The sequence below is a fragment of the Solea solea genome, chromosome 16 (assembly GCF_958295425.1).
Source record: "Solea solea chromosome 16, fSolSol10.1, whole genome shotgun sequence".
Classification (NCBI taxonomy): domain Eukaryota; kingdom Metazoa; phylum Chordata; class Actinopteri; order Pleuronectiformes; family Soleidae; genus Solea; species Solea solea.
Genome location: NC_081149.1, coordinates 6,360,123 through 6,372,006, shown reverse-complemented (window position 1 = coordinate 6,372,006; position 11,884 = coordinate 6,360,123). Strand labels below are relative to the sequence as shown.

Here is an 11,884-nt window from a genome sequence, read left to right as displayed (position 1 = left end):
AAGCTGCATGTTTGTGTCCGTCTGTAAGCAGCTCACTCCCTGCACCAAACTCTATAGAGAAAATGAGTGATTTTTGCATCATGGCACACAGATGTTGCTCAGCCACTGCTGCCTCCATCAGTAAGTTCAAATGTGGGGGTTATTATGTCTTTTGGTGGTTGGTGCTAAAAACATGGATTTTCTCTATGGACTTTGGTGCAGGAGAGTGTAGCTGTTCTCAAACTTCAATTTCCTGACCAAAAAAGTCTTTCAGTCTTTTGTTAAGTTGCTGAAATGAGGTTATCCTCTCCTCAAGCTGCGTAACTGTGAAATCAGTGCTGACTGTGCAGGTACCATATTATGCAACAACACGCTGGAAAATCCTGAACAATCCCTTTTAATATTGATCACAATAACTGCTTCAGCTCCTTTGAGACTGAAGGTGAAAAGACACGTCTGTTTTTCCCGTTTGTTCTGTTATATCATGTTTATTTGTCATGTCTTACTATCGTAGAAAATGACGACAGTAAGGAAAAAAATACATTTCTTTTGTCGTTTTGTTGGTTTCCTCCTTTGAAGGCAGCCTATAACCAAGAGGAAAGGAATTGGGCTTGTAACTTGAAGGTCGCTGGTTTAATCCTGGGACGTGGCCCCTGAGCAAGGCACTCAATCTCCCATCGCTCCCCAGGCGCAGATAAGTGCTGCCCCCTGCTCCTGTGTCCGGCTTGTGTGTGAAGGATGGTTAAAGTGCAGAGCGGACAAATTCATTATCACTTACTGGTGTGTGTGTGCAAACAATGACTCATTTTAATACAATCTACTGCAACTGCATCAGTCGGCAGTGACTTCAGCTGATAACGTTGTTTTTTTTTTTTTTTTTAAGCCCTGCAGCTGTTCACGTGCTTTGTTTCCAATTTTAAATAAAAACCTTCAATTGCATACCTGCTTGTTTGTTTGTGGTGTGGTCACTCTCACCCTCCTCCTTCATCTGCAGGTCAACGGTGAAGCCAAACTGCACACCTGTTTCTCATTATTTGTCAGTGGACAATGAGAAGCCTTTTTGAAAGAGCAGTTAATTACATCCATTGATGCAAATGTCCTCATGTTCCACGCTCAAAGTGACTCGGTGACAGTTTAAAAAGAGTCTTGTCGCGGGAGTCGGTCGCATGCACACACTGGACTGCAGACAGACCATGTCGGGGCTGACGGTCGTAGCTTCTCTTGCCTTTATTGGTGAGTTGTGAGATTAGATTTTGGCAAAGGTTGAAGGTATTACCACCATGCGTCTGAGGAGTTTTTCTTTCCTCCTCCTCAGCAACAGCAGCAGGCGTCTCCAGCAGTCAATCTACAGACTGCTCATACTTGAGCCTTCTCAATCACTTGACCCTGACGTCGAGTGATGAAGCCCTATCGCTGACGAGACCCGTGAAGAACTGGACAACGCCGACCACTGTTATGCTCGATTTGATCTTGTTAGGTATCTTGCAACTGGTAAGCGCCTTTTCTGAGAAACTAAATTTACTCAAAAAGGTATTTTGAATTTGCACTCCAGACTGTTTAGCATCACAACTGGCTGCTTCTTGTCTTTAGGATGAGAAGTCTCAGACTGTCACCAGTCACACCTGGATCCAGACGGTAAGAATGATGTCAACACACCAACGTCCTTTGGCTTTACGTCTACCGACGATGACTTCAGCACCTTATTCAATCTCTCAAACGCTCACATGATTCCATTTTTCTTTTCCTAGTCTTGGAACAATGAATACATGAGATGGAATTCATCAGACTTTTGTGGGATAAACATGCTGACCATCCCAAAATCGAAGCTCTGGGTCCCGGATATCTTCATCCAAGAGGAGTGCGTGCAGCCGATCATCTGCCTGATGCTGGGGCAACTTTCGGAGGCTCACTTAGTATTTTTTAAGCAAAAGTTGCTTATATTATGTCATAGTGGACGTGGTGTCTGCCGTTTATAGTCAAAAACACCTGCAGTGGGGTGAACAGCTTTGTTATAGAGAGAGTTGTTTGTACGATGTATTGATTGAGTTTAAACATTAGGTAGAACAGCAGCAGTGTTTCAGTTGATGCCTCCATCACACGTGAGGGCAGTGTCAGTCTTTATTTCTTTCTTATAGAACTAGAAAGTATGTGTTTTTATCCCCCCCATCACCTTGGTGATGACCTTTGGTCATTTGCTCGAGGAGTGACAGCAGTGCTTTCTCTCGTCTCTCCAGTGTCTCGGACAGTGGGAGCGTCGAGGAGTCTCCACTGGTCAGTTTGTACTCCACTGGTTGGGTGTTGGCAAAGGCTCGCCATCGGCTCACCTTCACCTGTCAGCTCGACCTCTTCCTGTTCCCCTTTGACGTGCAGACCTGCAACATCACATTTTCATCCATGCACCACACTGGTAAATTTCACCTGATCAGCTGCAGACTCGCATATATGCTATTGTTTCTCTGACATTATAGCCATTTTAGCCAGGAGTGGATCAACATCTCCTACGTGCTGTGATGTAAAACTAGATTTTCTCTGTGGACTTTGGTCCAGGAAGTCAGCTGTTTACACCAGTCTGCAGTCAGAAAAGTCTGTGTCACACTCCCAAAATGAAACTATCCCTCCTAAGGCCGTTATTTTGTTTATCTTCACAGGTGATGTTCTTCAGTTGGGATCGTTGAATAACGCTGCTGTACTTTCGACTCTCTCTGAGACGTTAATGGTCACAGAGGGAGAATGGGAACTTGACAATTTGACAATTATTCACATCCCTTATACGTCCTCAGTAATAGACGGAAACAGGCTTTTGTACGTGGTAAGAAAAAGCACGCGACAGCCATTCTTTCCACCGTTCACCTGTGTTTGTTTCACATTAAATGAAATATTGTTTATTTATTTCAGGTCAGATTAACGAGGAAGCCAATGCTCTACGTGATTAATTTAATCGTGCCCCTGTTATACTTCCTGATCCTGGATCTGGCCTCCTTCTTCATCAGAGGGGAGAAGTTGAACTTCAAAGTGACCGTCCTCCTCTCCATCTCTGTCCTGCTGCTCATTCTTCAGGACATGTTGCCGTCCACTGACAGAAGGATGTTGCTGATGGGTGAGCCGCGGGAACATGAAGTACTGACATTCTCCTGAAATTGTCCGTTGTCCCGATGTTTTCAGACGTGCACTCAAAGAAACGTTTGTGGAAGTTTGTCACTTGCGTAGGGAGAACATAGATTATCTGTGTCAGAGGCGTGCATGACACCAGGTGAGGGGGTGGAGCCTGGGTCAGACATGAAGAAGAAAGGACACTAATGTAGTTGCTTGCTGAGATTTTCCTACTGAGATCCTACAGCTGTTTTCTGTAAATGTCATAATGGAGCTGGAGGGAGTTCTGGAAATCTCACATATGGGGCTTTTCCATTATACAGTTCTATACATTATACAGTGTATAATAGTTATATCTGATATAGGGCTTTTCCTGCAAACTCTGAAAACATCTGGAACCAAATTTCTGGAGTTTATCTCGTTCACACTGCAGATCTCGAGGCAGAAATCTCATATGTTGCCGATATACAATGTTTTTTGACACCTTGTTTATGTCACCTTTCAAAAGTGACCCACATCTGAGATCTTCATTGCTCCCCACTCTCCCTCCTCTCACCCACTCAGCTCCAGCCCACTTCTTGGCATTTTTCAAAATCAGGCATTGGGTGGAGTTAGCCTCGGAAGAGGTTACTTAGTGACCCTTTAATACTTTAATACCACACAAACGGAATTTTTAGCATTTCTGTTGACATAACATTGCGATCGTCATAGTGACGCGCATGCGTGAGTGCAGTGTCGACGGCTTACGACATCGCTCCGTGACGTTTGTTTCAGCCAACCTGTGTGTCGTGGTCTTCTCCCTGGTGGGAATGAGCATCCTGGAGACCATGCTGGTGGAATTCCTAATGGCGCTTGATGATTGCTATCCTAAGAAGGACCAAAGCTCCGTTAGCACCAACGTGAAGGCTCTGCAGGAAGTTGCCTCCCACACTGGTAAGATCGTTTTCTCTGGATATTGATATTGTAAGTCTGTTGTCAAGTTCATTGTTGAAGATTTACAGCTTTTCACCGCAGTGGAGTCCATTCATCTAAGCCGGTGATTGCCAAAGACAAATATGGGTGGTGGTAGATTCTCCTCCAGGTACCACCAGAGGTGGCTTGCGTACCACTGGTGGTACACGTACCACAGATTGAGAACCGTGGTTTTAAACAACATGCATACAATGAAGAGTGTAATTAATTTGCTCAGCGTCTCTTTGATATTATTGGGGTGCCGTAATGGAAACCTTGCTGTATTTTGTGATTTGGGTCACGAGAGTTTGACATCCTTTTAAAAAAAGTGGGTCCTCATAATAGAGAGAGTTTGAGAAACACTGAAGACTCGGAATCATGTCTCCTGTCCAGAGCCTGCAGGAGCTGAAGAGAAAGGCCAAGTGGATCTGGTGATGAGTCCCAAAGACCAGGACCTGCTGAAGCTCATTCTGGAGGAAGTAAAGGCTGCTCACCAGAAAATGGAAAGACCCGGCAAAGAGGAGAGAAAACCTGGACGCTACACGAGGCTGGCCAATATCATAAACTCTGTCTACTTTTCCCTCTACTTTATTGCTGTTGTCATTTATATAGTGTGCATGTATTTGGCGTGGGTTGACGGCATTGAATTTGCGGGATTTTAAATGGGCTGTTTTAACACATGCATTTACGTGGACCCTTGTTTCATCTCTGTATCGAAACGTTACCTTTCATTGATCTGTATGTGGGTTACCGCGGCAACCATGATCATCTGTTGATGTTGTAAAGCACTTTGTGATACGAATTATGAAAACAAACATTATTATTATGTTGTGTCAGCGTTGTGCGGCGTGCAGCACAGTCAGCTTTGTGTCAGGTTTCCTTGTCCGTTGCCTTCTGCCTCTGCAGTATGTGTGTGTGTGTACAGATGACCTATTAAATGAGCTTTCATTTAAGCAAAATCAGTATTATTGTCATTTTTCTGTGTCCTCTTTCGGTGACCTTTAATTCATCCCGAGTCACTGTGTAGACGAAGGTGGAGGTAAGACTACAGGAGAGTAATTAAACTCTTTGAAAATATGGTAAAAAGAACTCACAACATAGCTTTACAAATAAAATATTGCATTACACATACAAGGACATTTTTTATAAAGAAAATCTGGAATAATATAAAACATTGGAGACTGAATTTCCTGTTATCATGTACAACTTGGACCTAACACGGTACAACTCCAGTCTGCCATAAACTACGTAGCTGCATTATTACTTTTTAAATAAAGTGGATTGGATTCTCCTCGCACTGTCACTGTTTTTTTGGCCATATATTTGTTTTTGTTGATGGAGAAGCATATGAAGACATTGAGGTGTTGAGGTTGAAGCTTATGTTGATAAAGCCCCATAAATTACCCGAGATTGATATTCAATGAGATTAGTGTTGAAGTCAAGACCAAGACTTTGAGGGGTTGAGACAGAGACAAGACCAAGACTTAGCGGGGTCGAGACCAAGACCATTAGCGTTGCTTTGCAGAATTTACATGTTGCGCTGTGTTTTCTTTTGGAGGTATTTATGCACAAAAAGTCTTTGTGGTTCAGGTAACCACATCTTATTATAGATGAGTTGGCTGACATCATCTCACAGTCTCTTCTCCTGTCACTCACATGTACTTTTGTGGGGGGCGTGTGAAAGGGGGCGGGAGGGATGACAGCCGTTAACAGTGACAAAGTTATTGGTTGTACCCGAAGCAATACGATTTACACAAAATCACAGTAATGATATTAACAATTGAATCCAAAAATGCACAGGAAATGTATTGATATCCCCACAGTTGTGGTCTTGACTGGTCTTGAAATAAAATCCTGAGTCTGCTTTGTCTGAGATCGAGACAAGAACGGGTAAAAATGCAGTCGATTCCGAGACGAGACCGAGACCTTCACAAAGTGGTCTCGAGACCAAGACCGATCTCGAGTACTACAACACTAAATGAGATTTATATTTAATGTTTGATGCCACGTTTAATGTCTTTGCTGAAACGCACATTACTGTGTCATCAGCGTAGAGCTTGACAATAGAAAGCCTAAAAAGCAAAGGGCCTAAAATTGAGCCTTGGAGAACGCCCACTTTATTCTGTTGAGGATGCTCCCTCGACTTAAGATACAAAGCCGACCAACGTGGATAAAAGGATGCAGTGGTGAACAACCAGTGAATGCCTTCTTTAGGTCCAGGAGCACTGCCGACCCAACATCACCTCTGTCCATGCAACACACAAAAAATACAAGATGTTATTTCTATGCAGTGTCAATGTCGAAAACCAAACTGCTCAGAGTAGAAAAGTTGATTTGGTTTTAAACGATCAACCATTTGTTCTTCCACAGCACATTCGCTAGGTGTTTATAGTTTTTACAGCCAAACACCTGCAGATGATCATGTGCAATTTTAAATGAAAACATTTGATCATATTGTGCCTTCTGTTGTTGGTGTGGTTACTCTGAACCCTCCTCGTGCACACCTGTTGCTTCAGCTGCTGGTCAACAATTGAACTGTAGTGCACCCGTCATTTGTTTTTCTGCGTTAAGAGCCCCGGGACAAAGAGAAGCTTTATCCCTTTTTTTGACAGAGCAGTTTATCACATCCCTCAAAAGTGTCCTTTTGTCCCACGGTTAATATGACACACTGTTTAAAAGGGTGCGCACATGCCGAGCTGAAGGCAAACTGCCATGTCGGGACGAAAGGCTCTGGCTGTTCTAGCCGTCATGGGTGAGTTTTGACGACAAATGTTAAAATGGAGATCATTTTGTGATTTGTTTTCCCTCCTCTTCCTCAGCAGCAGCAGCAGCAGCAGCAGCAGCAGCAGGTGTCTCCAGCAGTCAGACCTCAGACTGCTCATATATTGGCATTCTCAAACATTTAAACGTGATGAAGCCAAATGATGCTCTGATGATTCGGCCTGTGGTAAACTGGAAGCGGCCCACCATCGTCCTGCTTGACATGCTGTTGTATGGCATCGTAGATCTGGTAAGCAGATTTCCTGGCTTGTTTTTACAGTGTAACATGCAACAAACTATATATTTACCCAATAACTTAGCCCATTTTGTCATTTATTTATTTTTTTTATTTTAAACTTTATAATTCTACATTTCAGAAAGAAATATGTATATAAGCTTGGATCTGTAATTTGTTTAAATTGTCTCCTCGTCCTTACATCCAGTAAGTTAGTACTATATTTTTTCAGAGATTATGGAATAATCAATTTGTTAATTATCTCGTGGATGGTGCATAATTTACGACAACAAGGAGCACACGCAATGTCAACCCGCGTCCTTCCCTTTTGTTCCCATGTGAATGAATTGATCCTTCAAAGGTCCAAAGGAGGATTTCTCTGCAAGGCTTCTCACGGCCATGCAAATCAAATGATATTTGTTTTAAAACTACTATGTACCTGTTACAAGCAGAACTAAAGGTGGCATATTCAGTTTCTGCACCTAAATGTTACACCCTGGACTTTTAAAGTGAATTTGTTGTAGTAAGTTGTGAGTTGTTGTCACAGTGCTGCTGGTTCTCTGCAGGGAGAAAAGACCCAAACTGTCACCAGTCACATCTGGATCCACTTGGTAAGAGTCACGCGATCAGGCCACGTCAGTGTTTGACGCTTTGACGCGGAATTGTTTTTCCTCCAACCTAATTTCTTCTTTCCTTTCTTTTAACCAGAGATGGCGAGATGAATTCCTCACTTGGAATTCATCAGACTTCTGTGGGATAGACAAGGTGGTCATCCCGAGATCAAAACTGTGGCAACCCGACATAGGCATCCTCGAGGAGTGTGTATATTCATTCATTCATTCATTCATTCATTCATTCAACCAACCAACCAACCAATCAATCAATGAATCAACCAATTGACTCATCCATTAAACAAATCTTTGTGTAACACTTCAACGTATGAATGAATGGGAAGAATCACATGATTACATACATGTATAAAAGTCTTTTAGGCAGTTATGATTGTGCATTGGAGATATATATGTGTACATATATATATATATATATATATACATATATATATATATATATATATATATACATATATATATATATATATATATATATATATATATATATATATATGTATATATATATAATGTGATAAAAACCCAGAAGGTGTGACGGTGCTTCCTCTGGTACCCTCCAGCATCTCCGACACTGGAAGCATCCAGCAGAGTCCGATGGTCAAAGTGACCTCTGACGGTCTGGTGACGGCTCAGGGACGCCAGCGCCTCACCTCCACCTGTGAGCTCGATCTGTACCTGTTCCCGTTTGACACGCAGAACTGCAACATCTCGTTTTCATCAGTGAACTACAACGGTAAAAATTCACCTGATCGGCATTTTACTCCAGCGCCTCAGGGTGTGGCCACACCGCATACTCGTCTCATGTTCAAATAGCTGTCAAAAATAGTAAATGAAAGTCATGGGATGAGAAGCACAGAGCAGTTATTGGTCAGACATAAACAATTTTTACATCATGGAGCAGTGGCATCTGCCCTGCTACAATGCTTGTAAGCAGTTTTTTGGTACCTACTCTACTAACAAGGCTTGTAGGAACATACTTGATTAAATATCTGTCTGTCTGTCTGTCTGTCTGTCTGTCTGTCAGTGGAGGAAATACAACTGGGCACAATGAACAGCGACGAGATCCTTACTTCAGTGTCTGAAGCGTTGATGATCACAGCAGGAGAATGGGAACTTGTAAACTTGACCATACTGGCATATTCTTCGAAGAAATCAGACGGTTTTCAAAGCTGTCTTGCTTACACGGTAAGAAAACGAATTGTTACACACTAGGGGCCTCGTGTATAAAACATATTTATACATGCCGTCTGTGCGTGAAAGCAAGCGTACGCACGGTTTATACATGCTTTATTTTTATTCCATTTATTTTCATTCCTGTCTCTTTTTTGGATGCACCAACTTTCCCTCCTCCCTCTTTCCTTTTGATTCAAATACTGATGGAAAACTAGCGAATGTTTGAACAGTGCTTCCCTGTCCACTGTTTGTTTCCTATTCATTTGACTTTTTCTTTTTTCAGGTCACATTAGTGAGGAAACCAATGCTCTATGTGATTAATTTACTCGTGCCCATGCTTTACTTTCTGATGCTGGACCTGGCCACCTTCTTCATCAGAGACGAGAAGCTGAACTTCAAAGTGACCATTGTCCTCTCCATCTCTGTCCTTCTGCTCATTCTTAAGGACATGTTGCCCTCCACGGAGAATTATATGCCACTGATCGGTAAGCACGGGTAGAGTACTGGAAATCTTTGTTTTGCAGAAGAAGGGAGGCAGCATAAAGGAAGGGGTGACCCCGGAGACGCATGTTAACATCATGTGTAAATGCATTAGGTGAAGTGCTGTCCGATTGCTCTCTGATGCCAGGTATAACGGGAGCCTATGATGTGGAACAGAGTGCGTTAAAGTATGCAGAAGCCTTTAGTCCACAGGAACAACAATTCTGTGAGATTCTGTACTTGAGGCTGGATTCGCATAGTGGAGTTTATGTGATTTAAATTGACAATTCTACACAACTTCTCACAGCATAACAAAAATCTATGGCCTGTTGGGTGAACACACCTTGACAGTGTTCTCTACTGACCAGTGCACGTTTGTTCCAGCCAACTACAGCGTCACTGTTTTTATCATGGTGGGATTAAGCCTCCTGGAGGCCATGTTGGTGGACTTCCTAATGGGGCTCGATGATTACTGTGCTCAGAGAACCCGACGCTCCATTAATACCCAGGTGGAGATTCAACTGGAGGCCAATGGCCACACAGGTAAGACACTTGAGTCTCATCACAAAGGCCTCGTTTAGACTGTCAGAATCTGACCCTGACCAACTGTCCACATTATGTATTGCAAGTAATCGGAGTCTAAACAAAATACACAAAAAGGACGACACAAATCTGTGCCCGTTTCTATCCCAAATGGTTATTTGGAGGCGCGGCACTAGCTTTATTTTGATTGCGTGTGGTGGTCTGTGGTGCAGACAGACCAGCGATGTCTGGTGGAATTTTGTTTTGTGCGGATGATGCAATGTTGTTGCTTTTATCCCATTTTTTTAAAACTATAGTTTTCCATTGTATCGATCATTTAACGCCGACCCAATTGACTTCTGTCTCTCCGGATCTACGTCATTGTTGTTGCTGTCGTTCGAGACGTGCTGCGAGTGACGCAGAAGACACTTTGAAATCCTAGCCGAGCGACCGAGACGTTCAGATTGAAACCAATCCGATCAGAATCTCATTAGAAACCACCTCCATATAAGGTTTGAGTCAGTCTAGATGTGCGTTAAAACCCGATATGGGGTTTGACAGACACAGAATCATCTGTGATCTTACATCTCATTCTGGTATATCATGTTTCCCCGTCCAGAGCCCGTTGAAGCCGGAGAGAAAAGCCAGGTGAAGCCAATGACAAGGCCTCGCGAGGGTGACCTGCTGAAGCTCATCCTGGAGGAAGTTAAAGCCGCTCGACAGGAAACGGGAAGACAATGCAAAGAGGAGAGCAAACCTGGATGCTATGCAAGACTGGCTGTTATCATAGACTATGTTTACTTTGTCCTCTACGCGATAACGGTTGTCATTTATTTGACGTTAATGTACGTAAACTGGATTGGGGGCGTTTGTTTGTCTGCGATCAGCAAATGTAGTAATCAACAATACATTTAGAAGGGGTAAAAAAAAAATCTTCAGCTTTAGCTTCAAATAATCACAAATATAGTAAAACACATTGTATTTGGTCTGTGTTAGATACAGAGTGCATTCCAGTTGAACTCATGGTTTTTAGTTTCCCATTTTTTTTTTAAATGCATGAAGGAATATTATGTCATGTGTTTACCAAAATGGACTAGATTAGCTTGCTAGTTAGCAAACCTAGCGGTATTGCTAGCATCAGTCACCAAATAACCTGACTTTTTGAAGTTTTTGAAGTACTCGCGTGACACACGCGCCTGTAACTCGATTTCAAGAGCGACAACAAGTCTTAACATGAGAGGTTGAACATATAGATGCATTTAATCTGGTACCAGTGACGGTCGTGTGATGTGTAGAAATATGTAAATGGTGGGAAAGTGTTAGCTAGCTGGTTAGCATTTGCATTACTGTAAACTTCCAGAAAAAAAAACAGTAGAAAAACCAGCACAGACCTAGAATATCACCAGCATATGTTGTGTTTTGGTGCCGGTGAACCAGCCTCAATCAGAATCCCATGCTGGTCGTATGCTGTTTAACCAGCAGGGGGTGCTCTAGTAACCCAAATAAAGACAAGGTTTTAACAACAGTGTGTTGATAAGTAAACACATACTTCTATGAATGAATGTACATATACAAATGATTCGCTGTGGTGACCCTAACCCTAACCAAAGCTGAACAATAAAAATAAAATCATTAATTAATATTATGTCTTTAATTCCTGGTTGGAGTGTGATTTTCTCAACTGCTGACAATTATTTAATTACCAAAAGGTAAATGAATGGTTGTATAACCAACGTGTTTGTAAGTAATTGTACCAAGGCAAAGTGAAGTAGACAAAACATTCCATGTGAGAAAAATAACGATTATAATAATAACAATAACAACTGCGTACAAATAAATAAATGAATAAAAATAATAAATGCAGTGTTTATTTGAGTGTTTGTTCACACAGCAGGTGGTCTTAATATTATACATACATACATTTGATTGTGAGTCCTTATGATACAGAGGAATTCACCTGCAGATCCCTCTTCCTGTCTAAGGTTGTTGACTGATAAATCAGTAGGTGATCACCCCAATATGTTCCCATTGAAATGTGGTAAGAATCTACCCACTGATGACGTGA

General features: G+C 42.2%; 2 protein-coding genes across 2 annotated transcripts; both read left to right on the top strand.

The window, feature by feature from the left end:
• Nucleotides 1–98: 98 nt before the first annotated feature.
• Nucleotides 99–4,982, top strand: LOC131475977 (5-hydroxytryptamine receptor 3A-like). Its single transcript, XM_058654391.1, has 10 exons — nucleotides 99–759; nucleotides 974–1,212; nucleotides 1,295–1,470; nucleotides 1,570–1,614; nucleotides 1,728–1,837; nucleotides 2,214–2,386; nucleotides 2,628–2,788; nucleotides 2,875–3,076; nucleotides 3,844–4,002; nucleotides 4,414–4,982. Exons 2-10 carry the CDS (start codon nucleotides 1,146–1,148, stop codon nucleotides 4,680–4,682), a joined length of 1,362 nt encoding a protein of 453 aa, XP_058510374.1. The 5' UTR covers nucleotides 99–759; nucleotides 974–1,145; the 3' UTR covers nucleotides 4,683–4,982.
• Nucleotides 4,983–6,732: 1,750 nt separating this feature from the next.
• Nucleotides 6,733–11,613, top strand: LOC131475236 (5-hydroxytryptamine receptor 3A-like). Its single transcript, XM_058653211.1, has 9 exons — nucleotides 6,733–6,772; nucleotides 6,846–7,030; nucleotides 7,582–7,626; nucleotides 7,724–7,833; nucleotides 8,205–8,377; nucleotides 8,669–8,829; nucleotides 9,101–9,302; nucleotides 9,682–9,840; nucleotides 10,439–11,613. Exons 1-9 carry the CDS (start codon nucleotides 6,733–6,735, stop codon nucleotides 10,732–10,734), a joined length of 1,371 nt encoding a protein of 456 aa, XP_058509194.1. The 3' UTR covers nucleotides 10,735–11,613.
• Nucleotides 11,614–11,884: the final 271 nt, after the last annotated feature.

Bases quoted from the DNA above. Each gene is read 5' to 3' on its own strand.
- LOC131475977 (XM_058654391.1), top strand. From the start codon at position 1,146: ATGCACACACTGGACTGCAGACAGACCATGTCGGGGCTGACGGTCGTA. The intron at 2,789-2,874 runs GTAAGAAAAAGC...TATTTATTTCAG, and splicing joins GAAACAGGCTTTTGTACGTG to GTCAGATTAACGAGGAAGCC. The intron at 3,077-3,843 runs GTGAGCCGCGGG...CGTTTGTTTCAG, and splicing joins CAGAAGGATGTTGCTGATGG to CCAACCTGTGTGTCGTGGTC.
- LOC131475236 (XM_058653211.1), top strand. From the start codon at position 6,733: ATGTCGGGACGAAAGGCTCTGGCTGTTCTAGCCGTCATGG. The intron at 8,378-8,668 runs GTAAAAATTCAC...TCTGTCTGTCAG, and splicing joins TTCATCAGTGAACTACAACG to TGGAGGAAATACAACTGGGC. The intron at 9,841-10,438 runs GTAAGACACTTG...TTCCCCGTCCAG, and splicing joins GGAGGCCAATGGCCACACAG to AGCCCGTTGAAGCCGGAGAG.